The sequence below is a fragment of the Pantherophis guttatus genome, chromosome 14, assembly GCF_059756535.1.
Source record: "Pantherophis guttatus breed Tessera chromosome 14, ASM5975653v1, whole genome shotgun sequence".
NCBI classification, from domain to species: Eukaryota; Metazoa; Chordata; class Lepidosauria; order Squamata; family Colubridae; genus Pantherophis; species Pantherophis guttatus.
This window is the reverse complement of record NC_142076.1, coordinates 13040286-13065201: the sequence shown is the minus strand read 5'-3', so window position 1 is coordinate 13065201 and position 24916 is coordinate 13040286. Positions and strand designations below refer to the sequence as shown.

At 41.7% G+C, this 24916-nt stretch overlaps 2 protein-coding genes across 2 annotated transcripts in view; one reads left to right on the top strand and one right to left on the bottom strand.

Moving 5' to 3' along the window:
* The window catches only part of LOC117673110 (lysosomal dipeptide transporter MFSD1-like), a 23811-nt gene extending 12707 nt beyond the window's left edge, over window positions 1–11104 (top strand). Inside the window, exons 9-13 of the mRNA XM_034430275.3 lie at window positions 2462–2573; window positions 3842–3979; window positions 5957–6096; window positions 7458–7569; window positions 7679–11104. Coding sequence (XP_034286166.2) covers window positions 2462–2573; window positions 3842–3979; window positions 5957–6096; window positions 7458–7569; window positions 7679–7789 — 613 coding nt within the window. The 3' untranslated portion in view covers window positions 7790–11104. The remainder of the gene's footprint in view (window positions 1–2461; window positions 2574–3841; window positions 3980–5956; window positions 6097–7457; window positions 7570–7678) is intronic.
* Window positions 10266–24916, bottom strand: JPT2 (Jupiter microtubule associated homolog 2). Its single transcript, XM_034430278.3, has 5 exons — window positions 24794–24916; window positions 18875–19020; window positions 16749–16891; window positions 16269–16320; window positions 10266–14881 (listed from the first exon to the last, which is right to left on the bottom strand). The coding sequence occupies exons 1-5, from the start codon at window positions 24835–24837 to the stop codon at window positions 14700–14702; spliced, it is 567 nt and encodes a 188-aa protein (XP_034286169.1). The 5' UTR covers window positions 24838–24916; the 3' UTR covers window positions 10266–14699.

Here is a 24916-nt window from a genome sequence, read left to right as displayed (position 1 = left end):
TTCAGAGTATAAGACGCTCTGGACTATAAGAGGCACCTACCTTTTTGGGGGAGGAAAACAAGAAAAATTAATCTGCCTTTACCTCCCAACATCCATCCGGTATTCATCTGGCCCATTCACCGCAGCCGATTTGGCGCTGCCTTGGCCCATTTGCCACAGCCCGTTTGCCACCGCTGCAGCCCATTCGCCACCACCTGTTTGCCGCCGCCGCCTGTTTGCGTGGTCCATTTGCCGCAGCCTGTTCACCGCCTTGGCCATTCACCACCATCACAGCCCGTTCAGCGTGGCCCATTCGCTGCCGCCTATCCCCGCTGCCTGGAACCAGCCGAAAATGTGATGCGCGGAGGCCGAAAACAGCAAAAGGATGGGAGCCAGCGGGTGGGCGGGGCTTCGGCAACATAAGATGCACCATGATTTTCACCCACTTTTGGGGGGTGGTGGAAAGTGCGTCTTATACTCCGAAAAGTACGGTAATGAGAATAGTTCTGGAGAGAAAGAACAGGGTCGGAAGGACACTGATTTTGGGGAGCGCCTCACCCTACAAAGCTTCCACCAACCAGCTTCCTGTGCAGTCCTTGGACCCAAAAATGCTAGCTGTGGCTTTTCTGTCTGTTGTTGCTGCCTCTTCCGAAGGAGGAGCTGACTGTCTTAGGGATGCTTTCCTTGAAGCTTTCAAATTTGTGCGATCTTGACAAGTCTCCTGCTTGAGTCTTTTACATCAGCAAGAGAGAAATATTGATTGGGGGTGGGGGGAGAGAAATAAGAAAGATGAGACTAGATGTTAACCAAGGACGACGCGGAATATCCGAATCTTGCATCTGGGTTTGTGCAGATGTGAAGTTAGGAGCCAGGAATCACCTGGTGGAGGTTTTCTATATTTGTTTAAGACCGAGCAAGGACGGGGTCATAGAATGATCCCTTCCAGCACTGTGTGAAAAATAATTATTGAATACTCAGTGAATACTTTCACCCCCCAAGTTTTTTATTTTTTTACAAACATATCAAATCAATGTGTGAACAGTGTGGCGCCTGGGTATCATACATTCTAATACAAATAAAACTAGCAAAAATAATCATAGTTATTATATTCAATCAAGAATGATACACAATTATATTAAGTTGCAATCTGTCATTATTCAATTATTCCATATTTTTTCTTATTACTTTTATTTTATTATATAAAGGTGTATATACTGTATCTCCCTTTCTCTTATTTCTATCACCTATTCTAACTTTTAATGATGTCACCCTTTACTCAAAAATGCCTTCTTTCTATCCTACCTAACTTCTAGTCGTCACCTACCTAAAAAAAAGAAAAGAGAGAAAAGGAAAAGCAAATCAGAACAAGAAGGGAAATTATCTATCCATCGTCTCTTGCCTGTTTCAATACTTTAATTGCTATGCTTTTTTTGACTTGTCTCCCCAATTCCTCTCTGAAATCTTTATCTGCATCTGCTTCTTGGCTATTCAGTCTAAGTATTTCTCCCACCTCTACCCTCTTCCTATACTCCCTACCAATACTCAGTGAATAATTAATCATCAAGCTAGTGCTGCCTTTGGATGAATAGGTAAGTTTGGAAGCAAGGGCTAGGATCAGGTTGGGAAATTTCTCTAGGTTCGCAGTGAAAACACCATATTAGTTGTGTCCTTCCACCTTGGTGGAGGGGCGTATGAGGTTCTCAAGTTGCTTGGAAAATTGTCTTCTAGACTTTGGCTTCGTTTGCCAAGGCAGAATCTTAGAACTAAACCATGTCACCGAAGGCTCTTAAAAACACTAAATGATTAATCTGGAAAAGTTGACTTGTTTGTACAAGGATGATGTTTTTCCCATCTCCACATCAGTGTCAAAATAATCTGATCTGGAGTAGAACATAGAACATAGAATAACAGAGTTGGAAGGGTCCTTGGAGGTCTTCTAATCCAACCCCCTGCTTAGGTAGGAAACCCTATGCCATTTCAGATATTGGAAGACTGCTATCATGTCTCCCCTATTCCTTCTTTTCATTAAACTAGACATAGCCAGTTCCTGCAACCGTTCTTCATATGTTTTAGCCTCCAGTCTCCTAATCGTCTTGGTTGCTCTTCTCTGCACTCTTTCTAGAGTCTGAACATCTTTTTTACATCGTGGCGACCAAAACTGGATGCCGGATTCCAAGTGTGGCCTTACCAAGGCCTTATAAAGTGGCATTAACACTTCACAGGATCTTGATTCTATCCTTCTGTTTATGCAGCCTAGAACTGGGTTGGCTTTTTTGGCAGCTGCTGCAACATTGCTGGCTCATATTTAAATGGTTGTCCACTAGGACTCCAAGATCCCTCTCACAGTTACTACTATTGAGCGAGGTACCACATGTGCATTTTGTTTTTCTTGCCTAAATGTAGAACCTTCCTTTTTTTCACCTAAAAAAGGTCCTAATGAGTTTCTCTTTCTCCTGTCCCCTTTCCGTTTCTCTTTTTCTAGTAAGTTTATCCAAGATAAGTATTCTGGCTACAGTCAACAGGCAGCTGCTTATATAGCTGGAGCGGTCTACGACAGCTCTCTTGTGCTCTCGGCGGCTGTCGGCATACTCATCGTAAGTTTTGAAGGATGGTTTTAAGACTTGAGGGTAGAAATGGGGCAATACCTTGATGGGGCATCTGCCTGGGTTTGCGTTTGTAGAGGGAGGGAAGGCAACTCATAAAATTGTGCCAATGGGAACAAAGAAGTCTGGAAAAAAATATACAACACAATAAGGCGTGCAGCTTTTTCTGGGTTGAAGGCTACATTGAGTTTTTGCTAGCGGCAGTGTTCCAAAACGGGAGTATGACATAGACGAACACAACTGTTGTTTCCCCCCCCCTCTCTGGTTAGCCCCAATGTAATTAACCTCCAAGTCATCAAATCATCACTGAAAAAAAATACTTGGGTGGGATATCACGCAGTGGCTCTGTGGCTAAGACGCTGAGCTTGTCGATCAGAAGGTCAGCAGTTCAGCGGTTCGAATCCCTAGCACCGTGTAACGGGTGAGCTCCTGTGACTTGTCCAGGCTTCTGCCAACCTAGCAGTTCGAAAGCACGTAAAATATGCAAGTAGAAAAATAGGGACCACCTTTGGTGGGAAGGCAACGTTCCATGCACCTTTGGCGTTGAGTCAAGCCGGCCACATAACCACGGAGACGTCTTTGGACAACGCTGGCTCTTCGGCTTTGAAACGGAGATGAGCACCGCCCCCTAGAGTCGGGAACGACTAGCACGCTTGTGCAGGGGAATCTTTATCTTTACCTTTTATAATTCATTCCTTGAGGTTCTCCTTTTAGATGGTATTTTTTTTTTAGTGGGAGGAAGCAGTTTGTGGTTTTGAAAAATAGAATAACAGAGTTGGAAGGGACCTTGGAGGTCTTCTAATCCAAGCCCGTTTAGGCAGGAAATGATACCATTTCAGACAAATAGTTCTCCAATCTCTTCTTAAAAACTTCCAGTGTTGGAGCATTTACAGCTTCTGGAGGCAAGTGGTTCCACTGATTAATTGTTCTAACAAAATGTGGAATTACCTTTTTAAAGCTAGATTTGTGCATGGCCCCAATAAGCTGGATGCATTGATATTACCCTATGAGATTTGTGTGCATGCATGCATGCATGTCTTCAGGTCAGCGTTGGCTCTTAGTGACTGCAGTTTCATTGGCAAGATTTCAGAAGTGGTTCATCCTTATTTCTTCCTAGAGCTGAGAGTGACTGGCCCAAGGTCACTCAGCTGCTTTGTGCCTAAGGCAAAACTAGAACTCAGGTTCTCCCAGTTTCTAGCTTGACGCCTTGAGCTTCCACCAAACTAACTCTCATTTCTCTTTTTCTGTTTTTTTTCCAGGATTATATTGGGCTGAGAGGTGTGTTTGCTGTCGGTTGTGCGGTGCTAACGTTGCCCGTATTTGCTCTCTTGGCCTTCACATTCGTTCCCCCACTAGTCTCCACCATCTGGTTAGGAATCACCTACTCCTTTGCAGCTGTAAGTTTTCAGAACTCTTAATATATTGATCCTCTCCAGATTTCTACTCAACTTTAAGCCATGGGGAAGTTTCTGGTATTGACCTAATTTTGTCACATGTTGTTGGGTTCTTCTTTAGAAAGAGAAAGGCAGGGGTGAAATGCTACCGGTTCATTCTGGTTCGGGTGAACCGATAGTAAAAAAAAAATGCTTTAAAAAGTTTAAAAAAGGTTCCAACGGTCACAACTGTGCCGCGCGATCGTCAGAACCTATTTTTACTTTTTTAAAGCATTTTTTTACTACCTATTCGCCCGGACTGGTAATAGGTAATAAAAAATGCTTTAAAAAAGTAAAAAAAAGGTTCTGATCGCACGACACAACTGTGATCGTCGGAATCTTTTTTATATTTTTTAAAGCATTTTTTAAAAGTTTTTTTTAGTAGTTCAAAATTAAAAACATTGGACATAGATATGACATCACTGGTCCCAAGTATCTTCCAACACTTTAAACTAATACATAATATACTAATGGTAATATAATAATATATTCCTTATATGTTATTTAAAAATAGTATAATAATAGTAATTTATACCTTATTCCTATACAATTATACATATCTATACAATTCACATACATAATTATCTATAATAACGTATATAATTCTAGTCTAACACTACACATTTGTCTCAGCTATCCTCCTTTTATCTAACCATTCATAGAATTTTGCCCAGATTTTATAGTACAATGTTTTGCTTTTATCCTTGCGTTCCAAGGTGAGTCTATCCAGTTCGGGCGAATAGGTAGTAAAAAATGCTTTAAAAAGTTTTTAAAAAAAATGTTGGCCATGCCCACCCATCAAGCCATGCCCACAGAACCCATAGCAAAAAAATTTGCATTTCACCACTGGAGAAAGGTTAGGAGGAGGCGAGGAGTGTGTCAGAGCAGAAGAACTATCTGGCAAGCCAATTTAAGCGGGATTTTGATTTTGCCGAGTCTCAACATTCCACTGCTGGCTTCAACAGTTATAGAATCAGAGGTCACGGAGCAGATAATTTCTGATCGTTGCAGGAATCCAAATTTAAGCATCTGGTAGGTTAAATGCTCCTGAGAAATGAGTTGGCTCCTGGTACTGGGAAGAGAATGAGTCCATTTAAACCAGGGGTCTCCAACCTTGGCAACTTTAAGACTTGTGGACTTCAACTCCCAGAATTCCTCGGCCAGCTGAGGAACTCTGGGGGTTGAAGTCCACAAGTCTTAAAGTTGCCAAGGTTGGAGACCCCTGAGCTAAGCAGCCTAATCTGTGGCATCCCATTGTGATTATCAGTAAACAGGTTTTAGAAGGAGGTTGGGATCTTGTGATCACTTAGGAATTGTCGATAAGAACTCCTGTTAATTCTGGACTCGGAATAGGAATAGGAATAGGAATAGGAATAGGAATAGGAATAGGAATAGAATAGAATAGAATAGAATAGAATAGAATAGAATAGAATAGAATAGAATAGAATAGAATAGAATAGAATAGAATAGAATAGAATAGAATTCTTTATTGGCCAAGTGTGATTGGACACACAGGGAATTTGTCTTAGGTGTATATGCTCTCAGTGTACATAAGGAGAATAAAATACATTCATCAAGAATAAAAAGGTACAACCCTTAGTGATAATCAAGGTTACTAATAAGCTATCAAATTGTACTAGGAAACAAATAAAAACAATATAAATTGAAAGATACAAGCAACATGGTTATAGTAATAAGTGGGAAGAGACAGATACTAGTAAATTAACGAGTTTATCTCAGCATCTCTCAGCCTTAGTAATCTTAAAATGTATGGACTGGCTAGGGAATTCTGGGAGTTGAAGTCCTCTCATCTTCAAGCTATTGCTATCTCCGATTGTTTCCTCTGAGATGAAGCTGCTGTATGAAATTTGATTCTTCCTGCAAAAGTGGTATCTCTCACACTGTTTCTCCGGTCTGTCTTTTCAACCGTCTTTTGCACAGGCCAGCATGTGGCCTTCAATTCCACTTGTGGTTCCTCAAGCAACATTGGGAACAGCTATGGGGCTGGCAACATCCGTGCAAATGATCGGGATTGGCCTCTCTAATGTGATTGTAGGACGAATCTTGGGAACAAAGTCCAGGTAACAACAACTGTCTTTCTGCTTAAGTGAAAGTAAGAGTTTATGCCTTCAAAACACGGGTGCTATTCAGCAGGTTCTGATAGGTTCTGGAGAACTGGTAGCGGAAATTTTGAGTAGTTTGGAGAACCAGCAAATACCACTTCTGGCTGGCCCCAGAGTGGGGTGGGAATGGGGATTTTGCAGTATCCTTCTCCTGGAGTGAGGAGGGAATGGGGATTTTGCAGTATCCTTCCCCTGGAGTGGGGTGGGAATGGAGATTTTGCAGTATCCTTCCCCTGCCACGCCCACCAAGCCACACCACACCCACCAAGCCACGCCCACAGAACCGATAGTAAAAAAATTTGAATTCCACCACTGGTTCAAAATCAAGGAAAGTGTCCGAACAGCTTCCATAAATTGCTTGATGGTGGAATAACCAAGTACAGGTAGTCCTTGATTTACAACCACAGCCGAGGCCAAAATTTTGTGTTGCTAAGTGAGACATCTGTTAAATAATTTTGGCCCCATTTTACAACCCTTTTTGTCAGTTGTCAAGTGAGTTGTTAGTAACACGGTCGGTTAAGTGAACTTGGCTTCCCCGTTGACTTTGCTTGTCAGAAGGTCGCAAACGGAGATTACATCACCCCAGGACATTGCAACTGTCATAAGTATGAATCAGTTGCCAAAGTCTGCATTTGGATCATGGGACTGACTGCAGGGAGAGTGCCATGGTCCTAAGTGTGGAAAAACGGTCATAAATCACTTCTTTTTCAGTGCGGTTGTAACTTCAAATGAACTATTATAAGTTGAGGACTACCTGTATCTCAGCGGTGTCAAAGTTCAATTTCATCGAGGGCCGCATTAGGGCTGTGGTTGACCTCAGGGGGCTGGGCAGGCGTAGCCGACTGCATGGGCGTGGCTGACTGGGTGGGTGTGGCCAGCTTGACACCACTCCCCAAACTGCTGGCATGTTTCCTCTTTGCATTGGGTAGACCGGGCCAAAGCCACAATGGCTGGCTCCTTACATTTTCCAGGACTGCCGTGCGGGCCGGATCCGACCATATTGCGGGCTGGATCCTGCCTAGGGGCCTTGTGTTTGACACCCCTGCGGTATCTTATACACTGGTATAATTTTAAATCGTTTTTAATTGGGTTACTGATTTTAATTTGGTATTGTATTGTGATTTGTATTGAAGTTGTCATTTTGTAAGCCGCCTTGAGTCCCTAGGGAGAAAGGCGGCATATAAATCGCAATAAATAAATAAATAAATAAATAAATAAACAAACAAACAAATGCGATATGATGCAAATTGTTGGGACTTGTTCCTCTTGCTCCCTATTCAGGCCGGTAATGTTCTTTTTTTAAAAAAATCCTTTGCCAGTGAACTGAAGATCCCCTTGTGGCGCTGGCAGCAGATGATGATCTTCATGCTGGCCAACACCGTCGCTTGCATTGGCACCTCTGTCTGCCTTAACATAGTAGATAAGAAGCAGGTAAGAATCCACCTTGGCCGATTAACAAGGGGGAATCCGTTACTCTGCCTGGACTAGGTGCATAAAGGTTCAACTTTCACCAAACTTTTCCAATTCTATGAATTCCCAGGGTGGCACGTTGAACCGCTCGACCAAACGCTCACCAACTGAGGCAGTGGCCCAGCCGCCAGTTGACGCAGCTCCCCTTCTCAATGAGACGGAAGAACCATCTATCAACTAAAGAAGAGGCCTTCGGGACATGGGGTATAACACAAACGAGCCTCATTCTCCATTCTCCATGTCCTCCTTTTTTCCTCCTTTGGGGGTTTGATAAGGGAATTTAAAGACCAGGACATAAATCTGGTGTATAGGAATAGCTGTTTTTCGAATAGCTGCTAGGTGCTATGTGCTAACTGAAAATCTTACACTATAATTAATTCTACAGCTGCCGTGAGTGCCGAGATCTTTTAATGCCAATTTTGAGTTATTTAGCCATTAAGACGTCTTCTTTGTTGCGGGAAATTTTCTGCTGAAGAGATTGAAAAAGTTTTTTTCTGTAGATTTTAAACTGGATGAAAGGCGGGAATGTAAATTACTCTGTGCAAGCAATTGTATATATAAACCTTGCACTCATTTTTTTTTAAAAGTCATCTTGCACTGTTAAAGGCTAATCATGGATTTCATCCTTGTAGCACCCACCACAGCAGTATTATCAAAATCCTTTATAATTTTCCTTTTCCAAAATCATGAGGTTTTAAGTCAAGGTTTGCCTTCCTCACACATCTGTTTCGATTATATTGGTTTCTTTTTAAAATGAAAGTATTGAAAATCTTAATATATTCAGGAACTGAGACATTATAGTACATTCCCAGATATGTCAGTTTCCATTTCTCCTTTCTTGACTTCTTCTGAAGAAGGGTTCCAGTAGCTCCTTCCTGACCACTTGGGGATATAAAGGCTAATATGAACGATTATTGATTTGACTGCATAATGGATATTGAATATTCTGTATCTCTTTAGCACAATGTCCTTACTAGTAATGGTGGCTATATAACTTGTCAAGAGGGCTGTTTTAACTTTGCTCTAGAAGTAGAAACATAATACCCATTAAGATAATCTATTAACAGTTAACTATATTCACTTCAGAGTTAACCACTCTTGATAGGCCAAACCCATCCCAAAGGCATTGGATGCTTTGAGCCAGCAGTAAGTAACGTGATCCAGTAATGAGTTAGCTTTTGGCTCTGCTGTCCCTAAGCTGGCCTTAGACTTCAGATGATGTACTGCAATTAGAAAATATAACAAGCACATGCCAATAACTTTCCCCAGCTATCTAGATATATGTCAACATGTATCTAGATATCTAGCCAATTATTGATGGGATTCAACCACTTGGTAGGAAAAATCTCCAGAATTTGGAAGAATATTGCAGGCAGGTTGTAGACAGGCCTCCCTGAACATAGATGGATGGGTTTCTGTAAAAACACACAACAGCATTCCTGACCCTCTTCCTTCTATCATCTCCCGGTTCAAAATTGCAAGCTCATTTTTAGCCCAACTAGACAACCCATGGTCCAGCAGGACATCTTCTCAGAGATATTTCCTGACCAGGTATCCTAATGTCTTTGAAATCAAATTCAAGATATATTCAGAGATGCAACTGCCTTGAAAATAGCCCATGTGGAACTGTATAGCACAAACACAATGCGGAAAAATGCTTTATGACATTTTTGTATTATGTCACAAACAGTTTTGTGAGGGTTCTTATGTCCATAACATATTTTATAACGTTTGCCAAATTTCAATCCCGTGATTGAATTTGGGACACTTTCTGTAAAGTTAGCCCATTTAAGGCACCTTGGTCGAAAACGTTTTGCCCCATGATGCATTTGGTCAAAGATTACAGGAATGAGATCTCTATGGAGACTCTCAGTCATCCAAGGTCACGGTTGTCCCAAAGGTGTTTTTTCAAGAGGCAACCTGACTTTCTTGGGTTTTCCTTCAAGGCGTTTCGCTTCTCATCAAGAACTTCTCATTCAGTTCTTCTCAAGAACTGAAGAAGCAAAACATCTTCAAGGAAAAACAAAGTCTAGTTGCCTCTTGAAAAAGCACCTTTGCTACAGGAACCAGTGTTTTAATAATATATAGGTGCCAAACTTGGCTTGATCTCCTACCTCAGCTTGTAGTAGAAGAAAAGTGACCTGCAACTCTGCTAAGGGAAGACCACTTGGAATGCTAAGATTTAGAATGGGAAAGAGCCGAGGTGGCGCAGTGGTTAGAGTGCAGTACTGCAGCTACTTCAGCTGACTGCTAGTTCAGCAGATCAGCGGATCAAATCTCACCGGCTCAAGGTTGACTCAGCATTCCATCCTCCCAAGGTGGGTAAAATGAGGACCCAGATTGTTGGGGTCAATATGCTATTTAGTATACTGCCTTTGGTGTAAGCCGCCCAGAGTCCTCGGAGAGTGGGCGGCATAGAAATATGAATACTACTACTACTAATAAGTATGATAGGTACATTTTTGTGACGCCAGCACGGTCACTCACAGGAGGCCTCTTTGCAAAATTAAGAGCCAGTCACAGTTACAAGCATCCCATCTACTCTGAAATGATGTCTGCACCACTTTCGCCAGTCCTTTTAAATGAACCATTGGGTTACATCTTATTTAACTTTTCTCTGAATGCCTGTATAGCCCAACTCACATGAAAATAAAGACTGCCAACTTAATTTTTTTTTATTGTCAAATGATATAAAGAACAATGGACACAAGCTTGATTTGTCTAATAGCAACACTCTTCACATTTGGATACTAGAGTGGGGGAAAAGGGATAGTGGTAATGTTACAAAGGGTTTGAATTTTTTTTAAAAAAAATGCAGATGTACCAGACAGCCTTGACTGATGAGAGAACCAATGGCACAGAAATGGATTCAATCAAGTTAATTATTATTTCCCTGAACACTATTACAAAGAAAGACTTAAAGGCATTTCAGTAGAACAAAAACATTTTTGTATTTATGACAGGAGGAACTGGGGAAATTCTTCTCATTCCTCTGTACAGATTGTCAATTTCACAAAAGGAACTGCTTGCATCTTAACCTGTTCACAAAAGTCTTAGGAATGAGTGGGTTGCCTATGTAAACTAACAGTCAGTTCAAGGGTTGAATGTCAAGGTTGCATAGCTAATGACTCTGCCACCTCGCAGTGGCTATTAGCACAAATAAAAGGAATTTTATAAACCTTGCTTCTGTTTTGCTCCCAACAATCGCATTCTTTACAATTCATGTAATATACTGTGTGCTTGTTTGGTTACAGTAAAATCTCTGGATTACCAGCCACTTGGGAAGAAGTGACTGGTTTTTAGGAGAGGCACCTGGGGCTTAGACGATCTTAGTTCGTACATGTAAAACTCATGATATGGCTATAAGGGGATTAAAAAAAGACTTGAAGAATCCATCGGTTCTACTGTAATGGACTAACAAAATACAGTTGTTTATTAAACAGCTTGATTCAACATATTTGAGTTATTCTTAACTCCTAATGTAGGTTTTTTTTTTTTTTTTTAAAAGAAAAATACCCTTTCTGGATACACAATGTAATCCTCAGCTACCCCTCGAAAAAACAAACGATAGGCACAAAGTTAAATCAATCGGAACTTAAGGCTTAGCTGGAAAAAAAGGCTAACAGAGAAGCACTGGTGAAAACACCCCTTTGAAATTTTGCAATCCCAAGTAATCCACGTGTAGCAATGACCTATGCAAATGGCATCCAAAGCTGATGTTGGCCAATTGTTCTCATATTGCTCGCTTCATTACAAAGCTAAGCAGTGTTTGCATTCTGTTTGTTTTTATCCATCTCCCTAGTATTGAAAGGGTGGCATTTACTCTATAGCAAACCGTGTGAGAGAACTTGGCAAGAAATATTAAACCAGCGCTGAGTTTCAAGCATGGGTTGACTGATTAGTTCAGAGTTTATCAAAATGCTGAACTGTTTCAGCGTCTGGTACAGAGCACCTCAGAAATACTTTGCAATGAACTTGTGATATTGCTGATAGACCAAGTTACTCTACAAAGGCCACTGGTTTTCTGATATGCTTGATGAATTCCAACCGAAAATTCAGGAAATGGAAATGGTCTGATCATTTGACATTGAGAAATTTGGACTATTCATACACGGTCTAGGCCATGGGTGTCCAACTTTGGCAACTTTTAAGACTTGTGGACTTCCAACTATCGCAATTCCCCAGCCAGCTGGGAGTTGAAACCCACAAGAAGTCTTAAAATTGCCAAAGTTGGACACCCCTGGTCTAGACAGAATTCATCCAAAAACGCAGACTTTTTCCCGTCTGTCTCTTCACAAACTCACACTGCAATTATGGTAAAACAGTGCAAGGTGACATCCATACAACATTGTATATTGCAAACAGTGGAAGCAACAGTGATAAGGAAAGACCAGTAGGGGTCTTGAGTCAGATCTAATAGTCAGCTAAGTTAGTCCTTACTTCCAGCTTGTGCCTGGAGATGTTGGCTAACCATTAAATATAATATGCAACAGGATTGTAACACTACAACATTTTCCCTTGATTCTATACAGCATAACCATCATAGCCAAGTTTCTAATTCTGCCAAAGACAGTTTCTCAATAGAGACATATTTGGAAGCAGCCATCCTGCTCCTTCAGTCCTCCCTTTCTTGGCATTCATCTCACTAATTTGCAACTCCCTCTTGCTTCTGTCCTCTCCAGCAAAGTATTACATTTAATACACACCTCAGGAAATCTTCCAGAATAAGTCAATGGCTGCCATTTTGCCCATGCCTCTTTGGGATTTGTTACCCTGAGCTGCATCTGCATAGCAAAAAAGCAGACATGATGTCAGTAGGACACCGGTTGAAAAGACCCCCAGCCAAACAGGTGAATATGATAAGGAAGGAGAAACAAGGAAGATAATCCTCGATTTTATTTTCTAATTTTGCCTTCCCCTAATGGGGATTTAAACAATGAATGCTGGAATGTATTTTGGGATTGATCTTTTTCATAGCTTCTTGTCAGCGTGAATAACAAATCCATTCTTTGCTTGCTTTTGAATGTCCTTTGAATTATGGAACAAGGTTATTTGAGTGTTAAGTATGGATCTGGGCTGCTTTATGGTGGGGTCACCTCATTTTTGTTCCAATGTGAAACAGATAACTGAAACATTACAAAAATAGGCAGTTTTTTCATGATATTTAAAGATATGTCCACAGGGATGAGACCATATGATTGTAGAAAATATTAGGGCAGGACAGCTATGATTGGGGATAGAAAAGCATTACTTGTAAATCAAACTAAAAGAAATTGACATTCCAGTTATCCAGACATCATACTCTCTACAACTGAGAGTTGTCCTTGAATGCTTCCTGCTGTGGTTTAAAAATGGAATACGTGGGTGTACGTGCGAGAACTAAGACTGACCCTTTCCTAATGGTACTAAGCTGTTAGAAATAGACCTCAAGGGTCATCCTTAGGTCATCCTAAGAATCGGGTTAAAAATTCACAGGAAGTTGATATTCACAGTTTAAGGGCTATAGCAATGTAAGGGTGTTTAAATACTCTCTTGCTAGTTAAAAGGCACAGAAATGTTAAGTGTTCAGTTGATAAACCTGGAAGCTCTCTGGTTTCCAATAACTATAGAATAAGTGACCTCTTACAGAAACGTTTTTTTTTTCTTCAAAGAAAGCTTTCATACTTACATTCTTCCAAGAAAAGAATTTCAATAACTTGGGTTTCAAGCTTTCTATTGTTAGGAGAACACCCTGGGCGTTTTGGGGAGTGGTGTTCAAGCAGGGGGTCTCCAACCTTGGTAACTTTACGATTTGCGGACTTCCATCTCCCAGAATTCCTCAAGCAGCATGGTTGGCTGAGGAATTCTGGGAGTTGAAGCCCACAAGTCTTAAAAGTGGCCAAGGTTGGAGACCCCCTGGTGTTCAGAATCTGTGAGGCCACATGAATTGGCACTATGCAATGTTTGAAGTGGGTATAGGTGGGAAGGAGGTGTTGAGGAAGAGATAAAATAGGTGAACATATAAGAAGATGAAGAATTGTTCCTGGAAAGCACAGGAAGGCGAATATGTGAGTTATGAGACTGCCGTAGTTAAGGTACTGTCCATTACTGTGGCCCCACCTCTTTTGCCACTGCCTGCCCTACAAGAACTGGTGGGCTCCACAGTCTGATTTTTTTTTCCTACTGGCAGAGGAAGTGGAAGAGGTGAGCCCAAGGACTTGAAAAACAAAACGGGCAGTGTCTAAGCAACACCTCATGTAACTAAAGGTAACAGAGACTGCCTCTGCATGGAAAGACCTAGCTAAGGGGAGAGAGAAGTCGCTAAAGGCAACCAGAGCAACAAGGAGAACAGACTAAGAGTTGGCATAAAATTAGAATAAGAACCTTTCTGCAAGCAGTAGCAGTTCACGGCCTAATGAAAATTACAATCTTCAGGCACAATAGCTTGTGCGGGGAGGTTAGTGATGAAGGAGAGAGTTAGTCACTAGCTTCTGAACTGCCTCCTTGGAGAGGATTCAGACTCTAATTTTAAACTTAAGTGGTTTGGCTTCGTTCTCTCAACACACTTTTTTTTTCTTATGTGCTACTCACCATGAAGTTATACCCAACTGGTCAAAAGAGGAGTGCCACAAAGCCAAAGCTTCTAAAACTCTTCCAGAAAGGGATTTGTGCATGATTCATTTCAACTACAATTTATCTCAAAAACTAATTTGCTCCTTTCACTTTTCTGCAAGATGACAATCTTTTTCCAGGATATAGTGGAGCAGTTTCCCTTCTTTATAAACACAGAGAAAATCTACTCGAGGCTGTGTTGCCTAGCTGGCAGACCAAACACTGGTCTCGTGCCTTAATTGGAATTTGTTCTGCAATCATTCTCAGGGAGTCTTCCTTAACTGTGTTCAGAATGCAGAGGGAAGGAAGAAGCTCAGGACTCATCCCTGTCTTACAAATGAACACCCAAAAGGCTTATGACGATGGCTGCCGTGGACTAAATAAGCCAAACTACTAAGCCCTCCCCTCTTTCAAGTACTAAAAAATTAGCCTTTTGGTTCCGATAATGAAAGCTTAAGACATTGGGGAAGGGTGGGGGGTGGGTGTGTAAGTGGCCTTCCCTAATAGAATGCAATGCTAGATTTGCCTCCCGGCGGGTTGAGGACTTTGTTGTGAGAACGCGGTCGTGGTCCCAGCCTGGGCTCATGATCATCTATCTTGGGGCCAGGTTCTTTGGTGATCTCCTTCGGCAGGTCCTTCTTCTCACACAACTCTTCTCTCTGTGGTCTTTGGTCTTCTGGAACTGTGCAAGATGATACGTGGCAGGTTAGAATATGATGGTCTGGTTTCGGTTTTATTCCAACTGTGTTGGCAACACTTGGATTTTGCATGCAAGGTTCCCAAGCATGGTGCGGTGTTTGATTAAGTTACTACTCCCAGTTAGTCTTCTACTACTTCATCTGAAGATGTTAGCTCATTCAGCTTATGCAATGCTTCCCCACACATCATCCCTTGGAAGAAGGGGGACAGGGACAGGGACGGACAGTCTGAAACTCTTAACATTTGAGGCATGGCCTGTCAAATGTGGTACATTGTTAGGCTCATAACTCCTTTCTGGATCGGGATTCCTTACGCACAGTCTCTCAGGCACTCGTCACTTCCCGCCTGGACTACTGCAATGCTCTCTACATGGGGATCCCCTTGAGGAGTACCCAGAGGCTCCAACTGGGGCAGAATGCGGCCGCGCGGGGGATTATGGGAGCGAGGGGTCGCTCCCATGTGACACCTCTCCTGCGTGAGCTGCATTGGCTTCCAGTGGTCTTCCGGGTGCGCTTCAAGGTGTTGGTTACCACCTTTAAAGCACTCCATGGCATAGGACCTGGGTATTTGCGGCACCGCCTTCTGCCGCCGATAGCCTCCCACCGACCAGTACGCTCCCACAGAGAGGGACTCCTCAGGGTGCCGTCGGCCAGGCAATGTCGGCTGGCGACCCCCAGGGGGAGGGCCTTCTCTGTGGCAGCCCCCGCCCTCTGGAACGATTTGCCCCCAGAGATAAGAAGGATATCGGATCTCCGGGTCTTTCGCCGTGCCCTGAAAACTCTTCTTTTCCAGCAAGCAGGGCTGGCGTGAATCCCGCCCCCTTTTTTAGTTTTTAATGGTTAATTGTTTAGTTTTAATTTGTTAATGGGTTTTAATTTGCACTGTTTTAATTCGGGCCAAAGTATATAATTCTTTTAATTAATTTTAAATTTTGTATTGTTATGTATTTTAGTTTTGGCTGTGCACCGCCCTGAGTCCACTAGGAGAAGGGCGGTATATAAATTGAATTAATAATAATAATAATAATAATAATAATAATAATAATAATAATAATAATAATAATAATAATAATAATAATGGGAAATCTCTCTCTCTCTCTAGAGCCAAACTTGGCAACTTTAAGACTTGTGGACTTCAACTCCCAGAATTCCCTAGCCAGTCATGCTTAGGAACATTGCATGCAAAACCTATGCTTGCTGGGGAATTCTGGGAGTTGAAGTCCACAGGTCTTAAAGCTGCCAAGCTTAGACACCCCTGCTATAAAGTATATAGTACTAAAAGTTATAATGTGATTTTCAAAAGCTGATATGATATTTTAAAGGATAAAATAATGGAGCTGACCAAATCCGGGGAAGCCTTGCTCCAATTACCTTTTGTTTCCCGTGGTGAATCTCCTCTATCCTTCAAGAGAAAGGTATGATCCTGGATAAGAAGGAAGAAAAAGGTTCTAGATATTAACCAACACTTTGAAAAGGCCGTTTTTCATGAGAATCCTTTCGAGCTGTAAGAAAAACCAAGTCTGGCAATCCAGCTTTACAAAGCAATGCTTCTAAGGATGTGCATACTCTGCATCAGTCCTGCATGAGACAGAAAAATCTTTATATTTTGTTTTGTGTTAATGCCAATGTTTCCCTTATGGTCAATTTTAATGCTAGATTATTTATATTGCTTGGCCAATCGAGATAGCATTAGTTTCATAAGAAGTTTTTGTCGCAAAAGAGGTGCGTATTCAACAGCTTCCTTTGTACAAACACAATTGCTTTGCCTACATTGATTATTGTAATTTGGGTTCCACCCCCCCCTTTTTTTTTAAATAAAAAAAAAGTGAGTGGAAGCTGCGAGTGAGTTACCTTGGGCTTATTCGGATGTGCTTTGATTGCGCTGACAGGTGACGGGGTCCCAAAGATATTGCTTGTTTTTCCTCCAGGTGGGTTTATAAATTGCCGGGATGCATTAGGTTTATGATCCTCAAAAATGCCGCTGTCCTTCCCACCTGCAAGATAACAATAACTGAGGAAGTTTGCAGGAATTGCTCTTCCTCTCCGATTCTCCAGGGCAGGAGGAAACGAGCAGCGAACCCTAAGGCTAGGATGTTGAGGCCCTCCCAGAACCAGGCATGCTTGTACAGCTTTGGATAAGGGTTTCCTTTTTGAAATCCTGTTGCTTTTCCTTTCTGCTTCTTAATATTCCTTTATTACACTTTTTGATCAGCATTACAAATACAAAAAAAAAAAAAAAAGTTACAGAAAACCCTTTCTTGAAGAAATTATCATGTAAAAACAACACGTTTAAGCCAAAGATTTGCACCAATGTATGGTTCGGTAAGCGTGTTTTGCAATCTAAAATGTAAATGAAGCGTTAACATCCTTTAAAAGTTAATGTAAGTTGGATTTATCTATATCTGTACCTAAACCTTAAATTCTGAAATAATTGTATAAATAATAAACTATAAATATTATATTTTATAAATTGTATACATTAAGAGAAAGCATGTCTTGAGATACCCTAAAAGGGGCCCCATAGGAAGCCATACAGGTAGTCCTTGACTTACAACCTTTCATTTAGTAATTGTTCAAAGTTACAATGGCACTGAAAAGTGACTTATAATTGTTTTTCACATTTACGACCATTGCAGTAGCCCCACGGTCACGTGATCAAAATTCAGATGCTTGGCAAGTAGTTCATATTTATGACTGTTGCAATATCCTGGGATCACGTGAACCCCTTTTGCAAGCTTCTGACAAGCAAAGTCAATAGGGAATCCTGATTCACTTAACAACCATGTTGCTAACTTAATAAATGCAATGATTCACTTAACAACTGTGGCGAGAAAAGTCGTAAAATGGGGCAAACTCACTTAACAAATATTTCACTTAGCAACATAAATTTCGGGCTCAAATGTGGTCATAACTCGAGGATTACCTACAGGCAAGAGTTTCTACCATTGAAGAACCACAAGCACAAAGTCTCTGAAGATAAGGACTCCCTCTTTCCAAATAATCTTTGAAGGATGTAGAAAGCGGAAAATAAAAGTTAATGTAGAGGAAAGGAACTGCCATGTCAAACAGATGTAATGCCAAATCACTCCAGGTAAATCTATCTTATTCCATTTGCCAATGAAACTATCATACCTCCATCCGGGGGTGTCCTCACATGTAAAAAATGTGGGAGCTTTGACTGCTTGGTTGTGGTTACTGTCTTGACTTTATTCCTTCCTTGCTACATGTACCAGCAACTCCAAAGTATTAACATATAGTAATTTTTTAAAAAATCTTACACCTTATGCATATTCCCAAGGCTGTGATCAGCGTTGTTTAAAAATTGTAACATGCTGTTGTTACAAAAGAACAAGATAATGTTACAGAACAAGTTGTTTACTTGTTTCAAAATCTCATTCACAAGTCAACTTGCAAAACACTTCACTTATGCATAGTAATAAACTTGTTCTTTTTATGAGTATTTAACTCTGAAATTGTCAGTAAATTATGTCCAGTACTGAACGATGGGTGTTTTTCTGTTTAAAGCAGGACAATGGCTGGGACTATATAATCCGTTCACTGCAAATGAAATCTCACGGATGAGTACAGAGTGATTTGTATAAAATAGGTAAGTTTGAATGAATATTATTTAGTCAAAGGTAGCTTAGAGCAAGGACCATGATAATAGATATAGCCATAGCACTTATATACGCTTCATAGTGCTTTGCAACCCTAAATGGTTTACAGAGTCAGCCTATTGCCCCCAACAATTGGGTCCTCATTTTACCCATCTCAGAAGGATGGAAGGCTTAGTCAACCTCGAGGCGGCCAGGATCGAACTCCTGGCAGTGGGCAGACTCAGCCTGCAATATTGCGTTCTAACCATTGCGCCACCACGGCTCTTTGAATGATAAACGATAGTTATCTGGTTTCATGGAGGAATTTATCAAACCTGTTACTCCCATTCTCAGTATTTTCAAGAAGTGTATGGTTCTCACCTGGGGGATTTGTTCTCTTTGGGAAATTCATAGGTTCTTCAGCTGCTGCAAATATGTTAGAGGCCATTTTCTGTGACTTGGAAGAGGAGGACACTTCTGTACTTCCAAAGAGATCGCTGGAGGGTCCACCTGGTGGCTGCAGCACCCTATTTTGCAGAAGATAATCCACAATCAACCATGATTATAAAAGATAGTCCGCACAAAGAAGTAGGCAGTGGGGGCTAAGGTTCAGATATCACACTGGCTTCCATTTAATATAATTCTGTGAATTGTGAGATCATTTAATTTGGAAATCATAGTTTAGGTGCATGGAATGATGTGCAAACCCTGGTCAGCATCTGAGTAATCAAGGTTCTTCTTTATAGTCTTCAATTCATCTAAAATATTTCTTTTGAAAGAAGTAGCAACAAGAGTTTCTTGAAGTCTGTAATACTTAACTATTTTCAAAATTAACATTCGTTTGAATCCATGTGAAGAATTCACATTAAAGTATCAGAATTATTTGTACAGTACTGGCAAATTATGTTCTTAGTGCAAACCTTTCCTACAAGAACTGTATGTACACTTCCCCCTCACCCCCCCTACACACCCACCAAAGGGATTGTTGCAAAGTGGGATCAACAATTGGCTTGGTTCTTCTTGCTGGCGATTTTCCTTTCCTTTCGGTTGCTGGGTGAGGCCACAACCACACCCAATCCCAAACTGAGGAAGGCTGAACGCTGAGCTCAATTTATCCCTCAGGAACTTGTTCACACCCTTTCATGAATGTGTGAAAACTACAGTATTTGAATACTGATAAGGAGATACACTTTTTAAAAAAGATTATAGATTTGTATTATTGCCTAGCATAAAAACTGCTCTTTATTGTTCTCTGAAGGATTAAAACCAGGGTTGTCCAACTTTGGCAACTTTTAAGACTTGTGGACTTCAACTCCCAGAATTCCCCAGCCAACATTCTGGGAGTTGAAGATCACAAGTTGTCAAGATTGGAACAACTCTGGATTAAACTATTTTAGTAGTGTGTTTTATATCTTGATCTGTTAAAGTCTATTAGTCTAATCAATTCTCTCCAAATTGACAGGCCCAAAATGTGCCGAAGCTTATCCAAAACAAATTTCACCCTCATTTAACGTGTTTGAAAGTTTGTGGTTTGAGGTGGACTCACTGAGACTAATAAGGGTGGCCCAGAGACATAAAAAAAAAGAAGCAAGTTTGGAGCTGGCAATTAGAAAAAGATGGGGCTCATCACCAGCAACAAATGCAAATGGACACATGAAGGACTATATCACAGAAAATTATTAACCTTTATCCTTTGTTTGGGGCACCTTAGCATACAATGTTAGACTGCTGCACTCAATGGAGGCTCACTTTCAAAGTAAAAATCAACTTGTCTACAAAGTTACAGGCTGCATCATTTAAGAACACAGCTTTAGTGGTAACCAGACAACTGTACAACTCACACCCTTGAAGGATTACAGTGCTTGACAATACAGTATAAAAAGCAAGTATCCCTAAAACTGACTAATACAATTCAGGAATATGTTCAGAAATCTCAATCATAGTTTCTTGAGTGATTATGATCTAAAAAGGAAAGGAGATAAAATGTTTCACTGGTAATACCATTTTTGCCAAAGGGAGGGTAAAAATGCAGTTATAGCCCATTGCAGATACTATTATAATTCACGCCTGATGTTTACCATGCTTACTTCATAAAGCAAATTTCCTTTACAATCAAACTGCTTGGATAAGAAAAAGAAATTAAGATAATAACTCCACTGCAGAATTACAGCTATTTTCTTTCAACATGCCATAGTGGAAAAGAGCCTGAAGTGTTATATCTGCATCCAAAGGAAATTACAGAAGTAGCCCAATCATTCAGACACAGTTTGGCATTACTTCATGCAATTTACATGCAAACCATATTTTCACAGGCAGCTCATTTACCTCAAATTTAATTTGAAAAATACATTTATGCTATTTCCAGAGCTCATCCCATGCTCTAGTCCTGAAGTATCCAGCCCTGACAACTTTTAAGATTTAAGAGCCTTGGTAGTACAGTGGTTTAATGCACCCTGTTATTAACACAGCTGCCTGCAATTTCTGCAGGTTCGAATCTTACCAGGCTCAAGGTTGACTCAGCCTTCCATCCTTTCTAACGTAGGTTAAATGAGGACCCAGTTTGTGGGGGCAATAAGCTGACTTTGTATAAATATACAAAAGTATGAAGGCTATTGCTTAACGCATTGTAAGCCGCCCTGAGTCTCCGGAGAAGGGCAGCATATAAGTCAAATTTAAAAAAAAAAAAAAAAAAAAAAAAGATTTGTGGACTTTTAACTCCCAAAACTCCCCAGCCAGGGAGTTCTGGAAATTGAAGTTCACAAGTCTTAAAGTTGCCAAGGTTGGACACAGGGGCTCTAAGCCTGATGCCTGGGGGGAAAAACAAGTAATTTAGAAGCTTGTTAAAGATCAACAAGGTCAGGATCATGTGAATCGGAAGGAGATTCTTGTTTCAGTGCCTGGAGGCTAAAAAAGAAAAAACAAAACAGGACAGAATTCTTGAAAGATGGTTATCCAGAGACCACTGTGTACTTTGCCCGCTCCTCTTGTCAAATGTGCAGAGAGGGGGACATTTGCCCCGTAGGAAAGATTTCACAATCTGGGCTCCCCTTAGATAGCAGCTACATTGGCACTAGATTGGCAAATGGAGACTGTCACTAATGGGGCTTCTGCCCAGGTTTGGCTCCTATGCCATTTATGGCCTTTTCAGGAAGATAACGCCCTAGCAATACACCCTCATCACTTGGAAAGGTACTTGGAAGTAATGCTATAGAAGCAATGGCTTACTAACAGCTATTATCCATTTCACATAATCTCAATGCTGCTCTGAAGCCACAGACTTCTAAATACAATTCTATGTTCTAGCTTTACCTTACAAAGCCCTGCAAAGTTGACATGGCCCTAAACCAGGACCATCAGTATAAGGCCAGCCCAGAGGATGGGGGTGGGGTGTTGAGGTCCCCCCCCCAAACCCTTCAAAATAAGAGAGGAAACTAAGGTGCATTGCTTTTCATGATGCTCCATTATGGCTCACTTTTATCTCCAGAGATCCAAATGGTTCATTGTTACATGCTGGAAGGCAGTTTACATGGACTTTTAAAAAGGATTTCAATACCAGAGTTGAAGTAATGCTCTGGCACTAGGGGAGAATTATGTTTTGTGGGGTTTACTGTTGCTTTTATGTTCTTTATTTGTTGCAAGCCACTCCCAGTTGTTTGGAGCTAGTAGTCTAAACATATGAAATACTGAATAAATATAATATTTGTTGTTATGACCTATATAGTTAAAAAAAGGATTGAATTCCAACTTTTATCCTGAGTTACTGCATCATAGAAAAAAAAAAGCCCACCGCACATGGCCTGAAAGAGCAATTCCTTGGCAGTTTTAGAGAAAAGATTTTATGCTTCAGGCAAGACATGAAACTGCAGAGATGCAGAACTACAGCAAAGATCTCCCGTCTCACAACCCACACCCACTTTGTAACAAAGCAAGCAAATGCAGTTGAGCCTTCTTGGAATTTCATACCAGACAGCATGGTTGGGTGGCACCTGATTCCCTTTGGCAATCAAAAATTTATGCAGGAGTATTGCAACTCCAAAACTAGTAATCAGGCCGAGGGTTCAAAAGAACAACAACCAAACCCCTCTCACTCATTTGAAATCCTTCTCAGATTCATTTTCATAATCCCTCAAGGCAAAGGCAGCTGCTGCTCATCATGTGCTGGTTAAAAAGTTGTCCCTGGCACATGCAGAATATTGTTCTAACAACATAGCCAGATTCAATGGAAATTGCTACGTTTATTTATCCAATTCCAGAAATGCTGTTTAGCAGATTGTACAAACCCTGAAAACCCCTGAAAGCAAACACCGGCAATAAAATCCTGGAACATAACAACCAGCGTGTCACAACCCAGACAAATCGATTTTGCAGCGGAGCATTTTTTACAATTTGGGAAGATAATCCCAAAGTGAGTTCTAGTCCCGCTTTAGGCACAAAAATCAGCTGGGTGACTTTGAGCCCAACATGCTCTTTCGGCCCAACCCATCTCACAGGGTTGCCGTGGGGGGAAAACAGGAAGAGGAAGGAATCTTATGTACCTTGGCCAGAATCACTTAAGCAAGAGAGATGAAGTAGAAATTTAATAAATGAAATAAAGATAGGAATCAAAGAAAATAAACAAACCGGGCTGGATGCCATAAATAAGCAGGACTTAGTTAAGCAGGATTGAGCGCCTTCTGGCCAGAACATCTTTCACAGAATGTTTCTCACCAGCCCTTACAAAATAACAAAATTGGAAGAGACCTTGGAGGTCTTCTAGACCAACCCCTTTGTTCAAGCAGGGGACCCTATACCATTCCAAACAAAGGGCTGTGCAATCTCTTCTTAAAAACCTCCAATGTTGGAGCATTTACAACTTCTGGAGGCAAGTTGTTCCACTGGTTAATTATTCTATCAGGAAATTTCTCCTTAGTTCTAAGTTGCTTCTCTCCTTGATTATTTATTTATTTATTTTATATATTTATTTTGTCGCATTTCTATGCCACCCAACTCCCAAGGGACTCTGGGCGGCTTACAACAGAGAATAAAACAATGCAACAATATCCCATACAAAAGTTAAAAGAAGACATTAAAACATTAAAACACATACACTCCAATTTGCTTCTTGTCCTGCCCTCAGGTACTTTGGAGAAGAGCTTGACTCCCTCTTCTTTGTGGCAGCCCCCGAGATATTGAAAGACTGCTATTATGTCTCCCCCTAGTCCTTCTTTTCATCAAACTAGACATACCCAGTTCCAACAACCATTCTTCCTATGTTTTAGCCTCCAGTCCCCTCATCATCTCTGTTGCTCTTCTCTGCACTCTTTCTGGAGTCTCCACATCTTTTTTTTACATCGTGGCGACCCAACCTGGCTGCAATGATTCCAAGTGTGGCCTTACCAAGGCCTTATAAATGAATAGATAGATAGATAGATAGATAGATAGATAGATAGATAGATAGATAGATAGATAGATAAATGGATGGATGGATAGGGATAGAGATAGATAAAGATAGAGATAGATAGATACAGCAATAGAGAGATAGATAGATAAAGAGATAGAGACAGATAGAGACAGATACAGCAATAGATAAAGAGATAGATATAGAGAGATATAGATATTTTATATTATATACTTTGCTCCGAGCAAAGCAGACACAATAAGGTGCTGCCCACCCCACCCTTCGTGTTGCAGGGGGCGGGGGGGGGGAGGGAGACGACCCCTCCCTCGATTCCCTCGAGGACCTCGCAAAGCACAGACAACGCCCCCTCCCATCCCCTCCAAGACCCCTGGAGGGGAAGGGAGGCTCCAGCCGGCAGGTCGACCCGGCGCCCCCAGGGAAGCCGAGTCGCCGGCATCAAGAGACGGGGTGGGGGGGTGGTTTCCCCTCCCGGCGACGCCCCAGGCGGGGATTCACTCCCCCCCCCTCAGAGCAAACCCAAACCAGGTGCCCCCCCCCCCACGAGACGCGCCGTGGAATCTGGTCCCTGGCTGGATGGCTTGCGTGGAAACAGGAGGAGGGGGGGGAGAAATCCAATCCTCCACGCCCGGGTTTTCACGCGTCGTGTGAAGCCGACCTGAGGCGGGGAAGTTGGGGGGGGGGGCAACAACCTCCGCCTCTTCACATCCCTTCAAGGCGGCGTCCACGTGTTCCTCAACGCGCCCCCAGCAAGAAGCGTCGGGGTGCGACGGTATGTATGGGGTGGGGGTAGTCTCGAGGCTGGGGATGCTGGGATTTGGAGTCCCCGCCTCACAACAGCGGGGTGGCCCGGAGGTTTCTGAGGTAAAAAACAACAAAAAACGAACCCACCGCGGCCGCCTCACCTGGAGCTGGGTCTAGCCGAGTCGGACTCGGGCCCTTGGAACATGGTGGCCGGCAGAGCGAGCGAGCGAGCGAGCGAACGACGGCCGCTGAAGCTTCTCTGTTACCCGCCCAACCGCGCGACT

Excerpts from the sequence above, each read along its gene's own strand:
- JPT2 (XM_034430278.3), bottom strand. The coding sequence starts at position 24,837 with ATGTTCCAAGGGCCCGAGTCCGACTCGGCTAGACCCAGCTCCAG. Across the intron at positions 19,021-24,793 it reads TCGGCTAGACCCAGCTCCAG|GGTGCTGCAGCCACCAGGTG; the intron begins GTGAGGCGGCCG and ends TCTGCAAAATAG. Across the intron at positions 14,882-16,268 it reads TTCACCACGGGAAACAAAAG|TTCCAGAAGACCAAAGACCA; the intron begins GTAATTGGAGCA and ends CATCTTGCACAG.